The sequence below is a fragment of the Hemitrygon akajei genome, chromosome 11 (assembly GCF_048418815.1).
Source record: "Hemitrygon akajei chromosome 11, sHemAka1.3, whole genome shotgun sequence".
Lineage (NCBI taxonomy): Eukaryota > Metazoa > Chordata > Chondrichthyes > Myliobatiformes > Dasyatidae > Hemitrygon > Hemitrygon akajei.
In genome coordinates this window covers 130,781,492-130,797,741 of record NC_133134.1, presented here as the reverse complement: position 1 = coordinate 130,797,741, position 16,250 = coordinate 130,781,492, and the positions used below count along the sequence as shown (strand labels likewise).

Here is a 16,250-nt window from a genome sequence, read left to right as displayed (position 1 = left end):
AGCTTCTTGCACATTGTCAGCAAGACCATGGAGCTGATTATTGACTTCAGGAAGAGGAAAATGGAGGTTCCTGAGTCAGTCCTCACTGGGGGATCGATCACAGGTGGAGAGGGTCAGCAGCTGTAAATTCATTGGTGTTATCATTTCACATGGTCTGGGCTCAGCACAGAAATGCAATGGAAAGAAAGCAAATGTCCTTGGAAGTTTGCAAAGATTCAGCTTAGATGACATCTAAAACTCTGATAAATTTCTATAGGTGAGGTGAAGTATATTGACTGGCTGCATCCACTACAAAAAGTAGTGGATATGGCCCAGTCCATCACAGATAGAGCCCTTCACACCATTGGGGACATCTACAAGGAACACCATTACAGGAAAATAGCATCCATCATCGCCATGCTCTGTTCTTGCTGCTGCCATCAGAAAGGTGGTACAGGAGCCTCATGAGAAATACTTGTTTTGCTGCTGTTTTTATTTGCTTGTTGTGTTCTGATTTATTGAGTTGTACTGTTTTGCCAAAAAGCATTGTGGGCAAACTTTGTTAGTGGCAAAATTGTGGTAACACTTGTGGGTTGCTCCCAGTACATCCTTAGGTGTACGGTATTTATTGTTAACACAAATAACATACGTGATTGTTGTTTCAATGTTCATGGGATAAACAAATCTGAATTCCTCACAGTAATTTTCAGGTTGGGTCCATGAGTAAAGAAGGGAAATAGCATTCATTTCATCAGGAGAATAAAAAATCAAGGATGTACTGCTGAGACTGGTCAGATCACATTCGGAGCATTGAGTAGTTTTGGGCATCATATCCAATAAAGAGTGTGCTGTCCCTGGGGAGGCTACATAGGAGGGTCATGTGAATGATCTCATGAATGAAGGGCTTAACAGATGAGGAGCATTTCATGTTTCTGGGCCTGTATTTGATGGGAATTCAGAAGGATGGGGGCATCAAGAAAGGTTAAAAGAAAACTAAATATGGACTATTATGCCAGATCTTAAAAAAACAATTAAAAATGTACAACTTTCTTTTCTTCCCCCCCCCCCCCCAAGTCTTTTTTTTAATCCCAAATAATGCACCACTATTCAGGGTATTAAAGAAAACACAGGGAAATAAATTTTACAGGAGAAGTCAATTGCAGGGCAGCACCTGTGTGCAACTGAAGATATCACATAACTGTAGAAACGAGACAGTACCAAAGCGTAAACATGAAAAACACCTCTCAGGTTAGCACTTTACCCTGGAGGCTCCAGTTAACAATGCTACACTGGTTAAGTGGGGAACAAAACATTTTAATTAACAGTTTTAATATGTAACCTTCCCAGTTTTGGCAAACAATGAACATCAAATAAGATTAGAAGGAATTTATCTATTAAGCCCAGCTGTCCCCAAAATTGAGAAAGGGAAAATTATCCAATTACAATGAAAGAACTTACATGTGTTCTTGAGGTAAGGATAAGATTAAATTAGCAGAGCCCAATAATCAATTTATTTGTTGATAAATTGTCCAGGTTCACAAGATCAATATAGAAAACATAAAACGTGCTGGTAGAGCTTTTAGATCCAATGTTAGCAGGAATCAGGGAATAGGAGTGGATCACAATTATTGGGTGAAGTCTGCCAATTATAGTAAAATACTAAAATATAATTTGCAAAAGTTTGGTAAATTACAACTGCATCATCATAAACTTCTGGGTGGTACATTTTGCAACCAATAATTTGGCATGCAGCCTCTGCTAAGCAACATAAACCCACTGTTCTAATCCCAATTCTCTACAGGCTTATAGTACATCTTGTCAGATTCACATCTATATTTCAATAAATGCTACAATGCATCTTTTAGCATTGAACATTTCAATAAGCCTCTCTAACGTTTCACTATTCCCTGGAATAACAATCTCAGCAAATAGGAATAATTTGCAATTTATAAAAGGGATTCCAATCAAATCTTTATAGAGTTAGACTCTGTCTAGATTGCAGCAGTAGAATTAGATACAGCTTCACTGCCAAACACGCCCTTAAATAAACTTAGAACAGATAGCAAGAGAAAAAAAAAAGTAGCGCAATCTAAAAGTTCAATAACCTAGTGGAAAGTATAACACAAAAGGAAATCACAAAAAGAAAAACTGCATTTTGGGGACAAATCAAGAATTCTTATTCAACCTTTTCTATAAATCTTGCTCTGGTTCGCTTATTCCCGTTTCTGTAAAGATGCCACCTGGGTAATTTGGAGTACTGTACTGTATACTTTAACCCACCCCCAGCCCCCCACAATTCTACAATTATCCATCAGCCCCCAAGTTTTAACCTCGCAGCGAACACGTGAAGGCTGCTGAACGATCAGAAATAACAATTTAGCTAAGGAAAAGTAATGTATATTGTTTTTTTCCTGCCCGAATAAACAAGGGAGTGAATGGGTTAGTTACTTGCAACGAGCTCAGGGATGTGCAAAGACTCCACTTTCATCATCGTAATCGCCCACTCAACACGTAAAAAGCGCGTCAACCGTCTACCAAAAAGTTACGAAATTTAACAATGTGATTCAACTGTTGCCAGTTACAAGCTTGAGTAAATCAAATAGTTTGGTTACAAACACTGGTCATAAATAGAATGCTGTATTTATAAAAATACAACGCCGAAAATCCAAAACTCAATATTTGTGGAAGTCCAATGAAATAAGGGAACGATTATAAAACATATACAAAGATGTTCCTTCCTATTTTTATACATACACACGAAATAATCGCGATCATGCGATTTTCCTTGGGGCGTCTCTCCTGTTTCTCTGGCCAAGCTACGCAGTACTTCCGCTCAACCGCATTGAGGAGGGGAAAAAAGCTTTTAAAACTTAATATTCATTCGGTATTCCGAAACGAAATGAGACCGTTTGTTTCCTTTACTTTATCGATTTCTGTTGTTTTAATCATCCTTCATTCATTCGAAAGGGCAGGGCCCAGGACTGACAACTGAACGTCCAATAGTGGGCAAATCCCCCGCCACCTCCCTCACCTCCAGGGAACGGCAGACCCCCGGTAGACAGACAAACAAACAATGTTAAATATGTCACTCACCTAACCCAGGCGCTACATATATGAAGTAGAGGAATGATGATGACAAGGAGAAGAGAAACAGCAACGCAAATACTGAACGGTTCGGGATGCGTAAAATTCTCATATTATGCTGTAAACTAAATGTAGAAACAGATTCCGGCCGCCGCAGTTAGAGAGAGAGAATAAAAACTACAGCAGCTATGGATTGAGGGAGAGGAAATTCTACAGACACTATATCTAAGAGAGAAAGAGGGAGGAGAGCCTCCGCGATGAAGCAGCTAAAAAGAGCAACCTGCTCTCCACATTCATGAATACAGAAGACTCTACCTCCAAACCGAGGGCGGTGAAGCGCTCGCTTTTCGCTAACTTCCGGCTGGAAAGTCAACACCGCCCTCTTACTCGGAAATAGGAAGAATTATTATTTTATTGCATTTCCTGTTACGGGATGTTTTTTAAAAAATTTAAACACACACTTTGCCCTAGTGTCTTCTTCTCTCTGTATACTTTTTCTCGCCATTGGGATTATAGCCTTTGTTTCCACAAAGAAGGTAAAGTGCCCGGCGTTGCTCTCTCTCTCTCTCACATCCAGTGCAAAGGGCAACACTGCAATCCAGCAAATTATTCCAACGAAATCAAAGCCCTTGGACATGGTGCCTGTTCCCACTTATTTTTACTGAGAATTGAACAAGGTCTTAATCTGCTAAGTGTGTTGTCAGTACGTTCTCGGTTGCCCGGCCTCCCCGCGATTAACGGGAAGTGCCTTCACCGCTAACGTCATTTTGCCGACCCAGGGCGGATCCCTGTGCTTGCTTGTTTCAGAGACAGCAAGGTTACGACCGGACACCATAACATGCCATTTCTCTCGCCAGTGATTCACTGTGTAAATCTGCTTTACCGGAGTTCCGTCGGTGAATTCCGTGAAACCATATTAGGAATGACTGACGGGACATAACAATATTGTGGTTAGATATATTGTTATAGATAGGTAGGTAACATAGTGGGAAAGTAATTCAGAGGATCGAACGAGTTCAAATTTCCTCACGACAGCTGGTGAGTTTAAAATCGGTTTACACGAAGTAAAATGATGTAAGATATTCCCCTTATTTTGGGGAATCCCTCGGGGATCAAGGATGACTTGCATTTCTGAGGTAACTTGTGCCTTACGGATACCCTTCCACAGATTGAGCTGGAGGCGTCTAAAAGTTGGAGGGCTTGTGGGGAGGGGTCCTTTGCTTACATGTTTTCTCTCTGCTCCTGACGTGTGTGCACTTTGAGGTTCTCAATACAATTCCCAATTCTTGTCCACTTTGAGGCAGAGTTTCCAAGATTCCTAGGGAATTGGCAGTTTTTCAAGGAGGCCTTGTGTTATATTCTGTGAGTATCGAAAATCTTCTGTATGCCAAGTAATCAATTCTTGATGCTGGCTTTGGAAAAGACATTGGATGACTCCTTCAAGTGAATATGGGGGAGTCCATGTGGACAGTGTTGGTGATAGCTTTATGGTGCCTCGAAGTGTTTGCAGTAGGTATCCAGATCAGGAGAATACAAAGCAGCCCTCATCAAGAGGTCAGTGGTGGAAAGGATGAACAGCTTCAAGTTTTGGTGTCGGCATCATTGATTCAAATATGAAGAAAGCACAACTACAGCTATACTTCATTAGTAGTCCAAGGAGATTTGGTCTGTCACCAGACTCCAGCAACTTTCTACAGATGTACTGTGGAAAGCATTATGACTGGTTGCATAACCATTTGGTATGGAGGCAGCAATGAACAGGATTGGAAAAAGTTTGAGAGGATTGTAAGCTCAGCCAGCTCCATCACAGGCACTAGCCTCATCATCATAGACATATTCAAAATGCTTCAAGAGGGTGACATCATCATTAAGGACATTATTCATCCAGGGCGTGGCCTGCTCTCAATACTCCAATCAGAGAGGAGGTACAGGAGCCTGAAGACACACTCAACGTTCAGAAACAGCTTCTTCCCCTTCCCCATAAAATTTTTGAATGGTTCATGAACCAATGACACTACAGCACTATTTTTCTTTCCGCTCTGCATATTTTTTTTAATATTTCTTAATGTAAATTATATTATTTTTGGCTATTGTACTGCTGCTGCAAAACATCAAATTTCATGACATGTCAGTGATAATCTGAACATGAAACGCAGCTGAAATAAATATGCCTGGACACTTTCAATTTTGTGTTTTATGTTCTTTTTCTCTTTGTATGCTGTTTGCTTGGTTGTTTTTGCACACGAGGAGGGGGAGTTCCTTTGAACAAGTTCTGTGGTTTCCTTTGATTCATGACTGTTTCTAGTGAAGATGAATTTCAAGCTGGAAACTCCATACATACTTTTATTGAAAATGCACTTTGAATCTTTGATTCTGATTATTTTTGGAGGGAAATTTTGCACAGCAGGGTCAGGTTCAATTAGATCCTTCACCTTGTAGATGTTGAGATTAAGTTCAAGCAGGTAAATCACGACCATCTATTAAATTACAATCTCACGTGGGTATTTTGTGTATTTTGTGGTGATTCTGAGTACCAAATTCCCAATTTCCATTTGAAAAGAAACACTCAATTGATGTCTTTGCTGTGGTCTCCCTTTCCCTTGTAAGATAAGGTTTTGCCTTTTTTAGCATTGGTGCATTAAGTATGACACATCTCAAACTGGAATAATGCAAGATCACATGGTACCACTTTGAAATGTTCTTCTTTACTTCAAACTTAATGAGAATGATTGGAACTTGAAAATGCCAGTCACATTAGCAAGCTGACTGGATTGCTTTCCACTTACAATGTAGAACATAGAACATAGAATAGTACAGCATATTACAGGCCCTTCGGCCCACAATGTTGTGCCGACCCTCAAACCCTGCCTGCCATATAACCCCCCCCCCACCTTAAATTCCTCCATATACCTGTCTAGCAGTCTCTTAAACTTCATTAGTGTATCTGCCTCCACCACTGACTCAGGCAGTGCATTCCATGCACCAACCACTCTCTAAGTGAAAAACCTTCCTCTGATATCCCCTTGAACTTCCCTCCCCTTACCTTAGCCATGTCCTCTTGTACTGTGCAGTGGTGCCCTGGGGAAGAAGCGCTGGCTGTCCACTCTGTCTATTCCTCTTAATATCTTGTACACCTCTATCATGTCTCCTCTCATCCTCCTTCTCTCCAAAGAGTAAAGCCCTCGCTCCCTTAATCTCTGATCATAATCTATACTCTCTAAACCAGGCAGCATCCTGGTAAATCTCCCCTGTACGCTTTCCAATGCTTCCACATCCTTCCTATACTGAGGCGACCAGAACTGGACACAGTACTCCAAGTGTGGCCTAACTAGTGTTTTATAGAGCTGCATCACTACATCGCGTCTCCTAAACTCTATCCTTCGACTTATGAAAGCTAACACCCCATAAGCTTTCTTAGCTACCCTACCTACCTGTGAGGCAACTTTCAGAGATCTGTGGACATGTACCCCCAGATCCATCTGCTCCTCCACACTACCAAGTATCCTGCCATTTACTTCGTACTCTGCCTTGGAGTTTGTCCTTCCAATGTGTACCACCTCACACTTCTCTGGGTTGAACTCCATCTGCCACTTCTCAGCCCACTTCTGCATCCTATCAATGTCTCTCTGCAATCTTTGACAATCCTCTACACTATCTACAACACCACTAACCTTTGTGTTGTCTGCAAACTTGCCAACCCACCCTTCTACCCCCACATCCAGGTCATCAATAAAAATCACAAAAAGTAGAGGTCCCAGAACAGATCCTTGTGGGACACCACTAGTCACAACCATCCAATCTGAATGTACTCCCTCCACCACAACCCTCTGCCTTCTGCAGGCAAGCCAATTCTGAATCCACCTAGTGTGCAAAACTAGCACTTTTCTTCTAAAACAAGTAATGTAAATAAAAATGAAAATATTCCTTATGCAATAAAGTATCTGGATTTCTTTTGTGTTATAATGAGTACCTATTGTGAATGTTCCCTAAGGAAAGATGAACTGAAATATGACAGAATTTGTCATTAAGAAAGAGACTAAACTACTAAAATCAGATACAAAGGCCTTGAATAGATAATGATTACAGAAACTACAATGTATTAATTTCAAGTTGGCTATGATATATTGGGAAATTTTACTAAGTGTGTTGAGAATGGACAGATGTTGGATAATATTCAAATATGTACAGGAATTACAACATAACACATTGAGAAAGAGGTTTCAACTGTGGATCTCAAGGAAATTAAAGTATTAGATCCTTGGAGCAATCATATAAAATGAAAAAAGCAGAAGAGCTGGAGATGAGAAACAGTAATTTACATCTCACAACTTAGAGGGAACCTCTCTTGTAGGTATACAAAACTATCTTATTCTACCTCAGTAAAAGCTGGCAGAAAAAAATCCAAATACACATCTTGTCCAATTGCAGAATTATTTGTCATGCATGTAGATGTATATTTATGATTGTTTCATTAATTAAACTGGAGCCCCCTGTGTCATTTCAACCTCTTTCTTCAGATGTGCAATAAGAATGATTGAATGCTTTTCTGAGAAGGACTTAACACTATATTGAACTGTCACCCTATTGGAATCATTACAACATATCAATCAGTAAACCTTGACAATGGTTTATCACCAAATGACTGAGAAATTCTACTGATCACTTGAGACAACCTCTCTGTAAACAGACAGACAGACAGACATACTTTATTGATCCCGAGGGAAATTGGGTTTCGTTACAGCTGCACCAACCAAGAATAGTGAAGAAATACAGCAATATAAAACCATAAATAATTAAATAATAATAAGTTAATCATGCCAAGTGGAAATAAGTCCAGGACCAGCCTATTGGCTCAGGGTGTCTGACACTCCGAGGGAGGAGTTGTAAAGTTTGATGGCCACAGGCAGGAATAACTTCCTATGATGCTCAGTGTTACATCTCGGTGGAATGAGTCTCTGGCTGAATGTACTGCTGTGCCTAACCAGTACATTATGGAGTGGATGGGAGTCATTGTCCAAGATGGCATGCAACTTGGACAGCATTCCACACACATTCACCATCTGAAAGCTCACCATCAGAATTAGGTTTATTATCACTGATAGATGCCATGAAATTTGTTATTTTGCAGAAGCAGTACAGCAATACAGTATACAATTTACTATAAATTACACACATATATATATAGAGTGTGAGAGAGAGGGAGTGCAAAAAGAGAGCAAAATAGTGAGATAGTGTTCATGGGTTTGTGGACCATTCAAACATCTGATGGCAGAGGCAAAAACATTACCTCCTCCCTGATGGTAGTAATAAGAGGATGGCACGTCCTGGGTGATGGGGGTCCTCAATGATGAATGTCACTTTCTCGAGGCACCATCTTTTGAACATGTCCTCAATGCTGAGGAGGCTAATGCCTGTGATGGAGCTGCATGAGTTTACAACTTTCTGCAGCTTTTTCATTTCCTGTGCATTGGCACCTCAATACCAGATGGTAATACAACCAGTACGAATACCCTCCATGGTACGTTAGCAGAAATCTCTGAGAGTTTTTGGTGATTAAAAAAATCTCCTCAAACATAATGAAGATGGCAGCAGCAAACAACGTCCTCCAGGTGGTTCACAAAAGTACTTCTTTCACGTCTTCTTTTTCTTTCATGTGTGGCTCTGCTACAGTTGGAGCCTGTGATCTACATTTTTCTGTGTTATTGGGCCAATTGAGCGAACTGACGCTTTGTTTTCTCTGAGGGTGTTCTGTTAGGCTTCAAGAAAAATGTGCTAGGAACGTGCAGGGTTAGGAAGCTATGATCAACTCCATTTCTCAGTGATCTTGCCAATTAAAGTGCTGAGGCAGATTGAAATTATCAAGGTGTGAGCAGAAGCCAAGAGGCTTCTACCAGCCTCTCGCTCACCGCTGCTGGAGGAAAGTGTCTGCTGGTGATGGTCTCTTTCTTCCTGTAGTAGAAATAGTTAAAACTAGTGTACGATGGGATACTTGACCATTCTGGTGCAGCTGGATTTAAGGCTGCTGATGTGATTTGAGAATAACCAGGAGGGAGGATGTGTCTGTGGGTAAATTATGAGTCCTGATAATAGGGAACAGAGAGAACTGTTAAACTCACATTCAGAGATAAATCATGAGTCCTGGTAACAGGGAACAATGAGGACTGTTAGACTCACGCTGAGAGATAACTGACATAATCGATCTTGTACTGACCGTGGGATGCCAAACAAAATTATGTTAAATTGTCTTGCTGTATAAATATGAGCTCTGTATAACCTAAAAATCAGAGTTCTGGTAGCGGTGAAGACTGCTGCAGACAATCCATGATATCATGTTAATAAACTCTTAAAATGAAACTCAAAGTCATTCTGGTGCTCTTATTATTTCCACGACACTCCTTCTCACCTGCTGCTTCCAATGGAAGGTTCCTGTGTTCAAATGGCCTCACTCTCCCTGGATGGTGCTCGAGTCCTGGGTCTTGGGCAAGGTTTAATCGGCGCAGTTTGTGGTTTGGACTCTGTAGTTCATGTTTTGTCATGTTTCTGGTCTCTCCTTTTTATCATAGCTATTTTGGGCGACTTTGAATCAGTCAGCCTGCAGATAATGAACACTGAGCTGAATTGAATATGCCTGGACTCGTTCAATTTTATGTTTTATATTCTGTGTTTTTCACTCTCTTTTTGTTGCTATTTGCATGATGAGGGGTTGATGTTTTTCTTTGAATGAGTTCCATGGTTTTCTTTGTCTGGTGGCTGTCTGTGGGGAAGAGAAAACTCAAGGTTGTATACTGCATACATATTTTGACACTAAATGTACTTTCAATCTTTGAAATACAGCCATTGGCGTATCTTTTTCGTAATTGCATGAATATACACCCAGGATAGTTTGTCGGTGACGTTGACACCCAGGAGCTTGAAGCTGCTCACCCTCTCCACTGCTGAACCCCTTGATGAGAAATGCTAGTTGTGAACATTGGCATAGTTTACACAACCATAGCCAAATGTAAAGAATATCTTTGACACTATGACTTCCATTCCATCAAATCCAAATGTGTCATCACTGACTACCCACAGTGGTGTGATTCTGAGAATTGAAGGACAGAGCTTTGCAACACAGACACGTCATTCCGCAAGTCGTGACCCACGTGTCCCGGTGTACATTGGGACTTGTAGTCTACCTCAACAATGGACGGGCTCTATCCGCCAGTCCTGAGTCCTGATGAAGGGTCTCGGCCCAAAACGGCGACAGTTTTCCCTGTCCATGGACGCTGCCTGATCTGCTAATTCCTCCCGCATTTCGCATGTGTTGCTCAAGATTTCCAGCATCTGCAGACCCTCTTGTATCTATATCCCCCCAGAATGCCGTGCGGGTAAACAGCTACGAAGCCGGAAGTGAGGAGTTTGTGCGACAGCAGTGCCTGGCTTAAGGGGAGAGTGAAGTTTCCTTCATCCTCAGAGTAATTGAAGTGGGGAGGGGAGGGGAGGGGAGGATGATGGCTAGTACTTTTGTGGGGAGGTCATATGCCAACATTGCGGCGCTCACCCTGTTGCTGATGTCTCATTGCATCCTTTGCGAAGATTCCAAGGGGGTACCCGAGTTCGAAGAACCTGCTCAACTACAGGCGGCCCCGGCCGGCGGTGCAGGTACTGATAACGGTGAAGCTGCAGAAGATGGAAGTGACACATCACTGGGAGGACAAGGCAGGTGAGTGAACAGCTGTCTTCAGAAACGTTTTGGAGGACGGGTAGTGCAAAGGAATACTTCCTAACCTATTGAAGTGTAACTGTCTGTTCACAGTTTGTAATGCAAAGTGTCTGTTTTCCTGACTAAATAGTGCAGTATAAGGACTATTTGCACAACCGAATTCCAGAACCAGTCTCCAATTTGCATGGTTTCTTTCCTCTGTTAACCTGAAGGCTCAAAATGATTGATTTGTTTTAATGTTAAGAACTTTGAGAATAGGGTGATGTATAATGGCTCATACTGAATAAGAGTGCGGAATTGTAGACTAAGCTAACTGCTTGTTGGGCATGCTGATACACATTCAATCTAAAGCCATTTACTTAACTGGGAATTTTCTTGTCTAACACAAACATATTGAGGATTAGAGTGCAACGTTTTGCACACTATTTTATTCCTATCTTCTTAAGGTCCAACATTCCGTTATAGTTTTTGATTGTTTTCTTTTATGTGTGAAGATTGATTACTTGTTTCACCTAGATATTTGTTTCTTGACTTCTCATTTCTCTCCATGATCTTAGGCAGTCTTTTAAGGTTGAAGATTACTTGCTTCCACTCTATTTCTTTGGGTTCTTAGGTGGCTTACAAGACAAGTGGAAATAAAGTGTTTGATGAATCAGTGGATATACTATTTTTGCTGGATTTTCCCTGTGTGTTCTTTTCTTGAGGATACATGGAAGTCCAGCAAAATCTTCTAAGCCATGTGATCAAGTTTTACACAGGTTTTATTTTATTCAATAGGTCATCATGAATCAAAATCAATGGATAGCCAACGAGGTAAACAAGCTGCAAAATGTGCCTTTTTATTTGGAAATGAATAGCACTAATCGATTGAGAAGTTATGTAATTTCAAGGAAGATGTGGCAATGTCCTCAAATTGATTCTTCTGTCAGTCCTGGTACTTTCGGGCAGTGTTTGGGTTTGGATGACAGGATCTGTTTTGGATATATGGTGACAGGCATGACAATGTTTATCTGAGCAAACTATGTGTAATTAGGACTCGCTGATAGAGATGTTGGTCTGGGGAGGACACTTGGTTTGCTTAAAAATGCTAGAGTACTTGGTGTAATTTGAGGACACAAAATTGATTGTATGTCTCAAATTCTTTGAAGTTTTTTTTTGTAGATGTCTCATGAGTATGGCATTAGGCAGGGATCCGTACTCCACAGTAGACTGTGAGCTTTGTGCCTGCTTTGAGATCTTGATCTCAAACACTTTATTTGGATGGCTTGGTGATTCTGGATTAGAGTGAAGTAAGATCTTTGCTGCATACCTTCATTGAGAAATGGCTGTCAGTAGTCTCTGCTCAATGTGAAGTTTTGATGCTGGAGGTTAGTGTTATGAAGTGCAGCAGGTTAATGTACCAAGATCCGTTCTTTCAAAACTCTCATGAGTCAGCAATGTCTTAGAAGATGGCCTCTGATTGTGCACATATGTAAGTATCACTTACACACTATCACACAGTGAATACAGTACAATGGTCTGGTTCCTGCAGTCAAGTATTTTTGAATTGACCTATAGTTTAGTTCCACTGCGGTGGATGACTTATTTTAGGTAAGGTGAAGTGTTACTAAAATTAAGATCAGAAAACTTTAGGGATAATAACTGATATCCAGCAATGGCTAATTTTTGAATGACATTGAACACATCAGATAAAATCATTGCTTAAGTAAGTTGGAGATGAAAAAACCAAATTTCAGCAGTATACATCAGAATCCCTTCTGTGAAATGCTTTTGTGAAATGGAAAAAATGGTTTAGAAGTTGGTTCTGCACCTTGTTAGTCTCCTTTGATCGTTGTGTGAGAAAGATCCTGTCCATTGAGTCCTGTGGTGGTAGGAATCCACAGTGATTGATGATCTATTTTGACCGCTGGGAAGAAGGAGTTGATGAAGACCAAGGACAATTTCAGTGACCTTCCCTGAAAAAAAAAGTTTTTTTTTAAAAACCACGCACACGCACACCAGCGAGATCCTTCTGCCAGCACTGCAAATATTATAAACCTGATCTCCTCTGGCACACCCTTCCCTTGCTATAGATTGGATATGAGGATGTAATTTGTGTCTAAACTTTTTCTTTGTAGAGATGCTCACTGCTCTTGATGCCTTATTGTTCTGAGTTGACAACTGAATATGCTACTTATGAGCAACAGTGGACCACTCAAAACTCTAGGCCTACTACAACATTTAATAAAATGGTAACTTCTAAGTGTAACCTTTATCAGATTCATGAAACATAGAACACTACAGTGCAATACAAGCCCTTTGGTTTATAATATTCTGCTGATCTTTTTGCCTACTCTCAGATCAATATAACCCTTCTCTCGTATTTAGCCCTTTTTTCTATCATCCATGTGCCTATCTTTATTAATGCCCCTAATGTAATTTCTTAATGCCTCTTATCCTCTACTCCAGAGAGAAAATCTTAGCTTGCTCAACCTATCCTTATAAGACATGCTCGCTAATCCAGGCAGCATCCTAATAAAGCACTTCTGCAACCTCTCTAATGCTTCTACATCCCTCCTATAATGAGGTGACCAGAACTGAACACAATATTTCAAGCGTAGTTTGACTAGTGTTTTATAGAGCGGCCATGTGACCTCGCGGCATTTGGACTCAATCCCCTGATAAATGACGGCCAACGCACCATTTGCCTTCTTAATCACCCTATCAACTTGTGCAGCAATTTTAAGGGACCTATGGATGTGGACCCCAAGATCATCATGTTCCTCCATACTGGCGAGAATCATGCCTTGTATTCTGCTTTAAAATTCAACCTTCCAAAGTGAGTCACTCTTCCGAGTTGAGCTCCATCTACCACTTCCCAGCCCAGTTCTGCATCCTGCCAATGTCCCAGTCTACAACCAGTCTCTGCCTTCTATGGGCAAGCCAATTCTGAATCTACACAGCCATGTTTTCTTGTATCCTCTGCCTCCTGATTTTCTGAATGAGCTTACCATGGGAAACTTTGTCAAACACCTTACTAAGATCCATATCCACTGCTGTGCCTTCTTCGTTATGCTTTGTCACATCCTCAAAGAATTTAATCAGGCTTGTGAGTTATGTCCAGCCCTGACAAAGCCATACTGACTGTCTGTAGTCAGACTGTACTTCTCTAAATGCTCATAGATCCTGTCTCAAAGAATCTTCTCCAATAATTTACCCACCACTGAAGTAAAATTCACTAGTTTATAATTCAGACAGACAGACATACTTTATTGATCCCGAGGGAAATTGGGTTTTGTTAGTTGCACCAAACAAGAATAGTGTAGAAAATAGCAATATAAAACCATAAATAATAATAAGTTAATCATGCCAGGTGGAACTAAGTCCAGGACCAGCCTATTGGCTCAGGGTGTCTGACACTCCGAGGGAGGAGTTGTAACGTTTGATGGCCACAGGCAGGAATGACTTCCTATGACACTCAGTGTTGCATCTCGGTGGAATGAGTCTCTGGCTGAATGTACTCCTGTGCCTAACCAGTACATTATTGAGTGGATGGGAGACATTGTCCAAGATGGCATGCAACTTGGATAGCATCCTCTTTTCAGACTCCACCGTCAGAGAGTCCAGTTCCACCCCCACAACATCACTGGCCTTATGAATGAGTTTGTTGATTCTGTTGGTGTCTGCTACCTTCAGCCTGCTGCCCCAGCGCACAACAGCAAACATGATAGCACTGGCCACCACAGACTCGTAGAACATCCTCAGCATCATCTGGCAGATGTTAAAGGATCTCAGTCTCCTCAGGAAGTAGAGACAGCTCTGACCCTTCTTGTAGACAGCCTCAGTGTTCTTTGACCAGTCCAATTTATTGTCAATTCCCAGGATTATCCCTACCTTTCTTAAACAAAGGGAGTTTGGATATCACTTCCTACCCTCCAATAATCGGGTACTCCTGTGGTCAGTGTGGATGCAAAGATCATCTCCAAAGGCACAGCTTTCTTTTGCTTTGCTTCCCATAGTAACCTGTGATATATTCCATCTGGCTCCTAGGATTTATCTGTCCTAAAGTTTTTTTCAAAAGTTCCAGCACATCTTCTTTCTTACTGTTGACATGTTCTTGCATATCAGCCTGTTTTACATGGTCCTCGCAAACACCCAGATCCCACTCACTTGAGATTACTAAAGTAAAATATTCATTCAGCACTTCCCCTGTCTCTTTGGACTCCCAGTCACATGTTTCCTCTTCTATCCCTAATAGGTCCTATCTTCACTCTAGACATCCTCCTGTTCTTCACATATGTGTAGGAAGTCTCGGGCTTTTCCTTAATCCTGCTCTCCAAAGCCTCCTCATTCTCCTTCCTGGCTAACTAGTAACTCTCTTTAGCCCCATGAGATCCTTTCTTCCTAAACCTTTGAATAAGCTTCTTTATTCTCATTGACTAGATATTTCACAGTACTTGTCAGCCATGGTTCCTTCACTCTATCATCCTTTTCCTGCCTCAATGGTACAAACCTATCCATAACTCCATGCAAGTGCTCCCTAAACAACATCCACGTTTCTGATGTGTGTTTCCCTGAGTACATCCATTCCTAATTTATGCTTCCAAATTCCTGCCTAATAATATCGTAACTTCCCCTCCCAATTAAAGGCTTTGCCATAACACCTGTTCAAGGTGTGGTAAAGGGTGGGGATTTGTGGTCACTGTCTCTGAAATGCTCACCAACTGAGAGGTCACTCCTCTATTCAGTCTGTCCACCTATTGTGTTAGGAATCCTTCCTGGACGCACTGAACAAATTTTGGCCTAAGTAAAACTTTTTGCTCTAAGGAGGTGCCAGTCAGTATTGAGGAAGTTGAAGTCACCCATGACAACACGTGTTTTTTGCACATTTCCAGAATGTGTCTACTCATGTGTTCCTCAGTGTCTCTTGGGAGTCTGTAGTATGTTCCCAGTAGAATGATTGCTCCATTCTTGTTTCTGTCTTCCACCCACTCTGACTCAATAGACAATCCCTCCACAATATCCTCCCTTTCTGTGGCTGTGAACTGTCCTGATTAGCGCTCCCCACCTCTTTTACTTTCCTCCCTGTCCCTTTCGAAACATCTAAACCCTGGAACATTCATCAGCCTTTGCTGCCCTTGTGATAGCCAGGTCTCCATAATGGCCACAACATGTACTGACCCATGCTCTTAAGTTCATCACCCTTGTTCCTGATACATCTTGCATTAAAATGGACACAATTCAGCCCATCTCACTGACTGTAATTTTGCCCTATCAGCTGCCTATCCTTCTTCACAGTCTCTCTACATGCAGCATCTACTTACATACCAAAAGCTTCATACTTCTGGCATTTGCCTTAACATTGGCATTTGACTCCAATTTGAACTTAAGTTCATGCATCCACATAATCACCAAGATCAAAGTTCAAAGTAAATTTATTATCCAAGTATATATATGCCACCATATTTCACCCTGAGATTCATTTTTCTGCAGGTATTCACAAGGT

The 16,250-nt window shown here is 41.2% G+C and overlaps 2 protein-coding genes across 4 annotated transcripts in view; one reads left to right on the top strand and one right to left on the bottom strand.

The window, feature by feature from the left end:
* Positions 1-3,400, bottom strand: part of LOC140736014 (beta-1,4-galactosyltransferase 5-like) — a 90,800-nt gene extending 87,400 nt beyond the window's left edge. Inside the window, exon 1 of one of the 2 annotated variants that reach the window (XM_073061692.1) lies at positions 3,073-3,400. In XM_073061692.1, the coding sequence (XP_072917793.1) occupies positions 3,073-3,175 (103 nt within the window). In that variant the 5' untranslated portion in view covers positions 3,176-3,400. The remainder of the gene's footprint in view (positions 1-3,072) is intronic. The other variant, XM_073061693.1, reaches the window with a different exon arrangement.
* Positions 3,401-10,258: 6,858 nt separating this feature from the next.
* Positions 10,259-16,250, top strand: part of slc9a8 (solute carrier family 9 member 8) — a 92,400-nt gene continuing 86,408 nt past the window's right edge. Inside the window, exon 1 of one of the 2 annotated variants that reach the window (XM_073061690.1) lies at positions 10,259-10,765. In XM_073061690.1, the coding sequence (XP_072917791.1) occupies positions 10,551-10,765 (215 nt within the window). In that variant the 5' untranslated portion in view covers positions 10,259-10,550. The remainder of the gene's footprint in view (positions 10,766-16,250) is intronic. The other variant, XM_073061689.1, reaches the window with a different exon arrangement.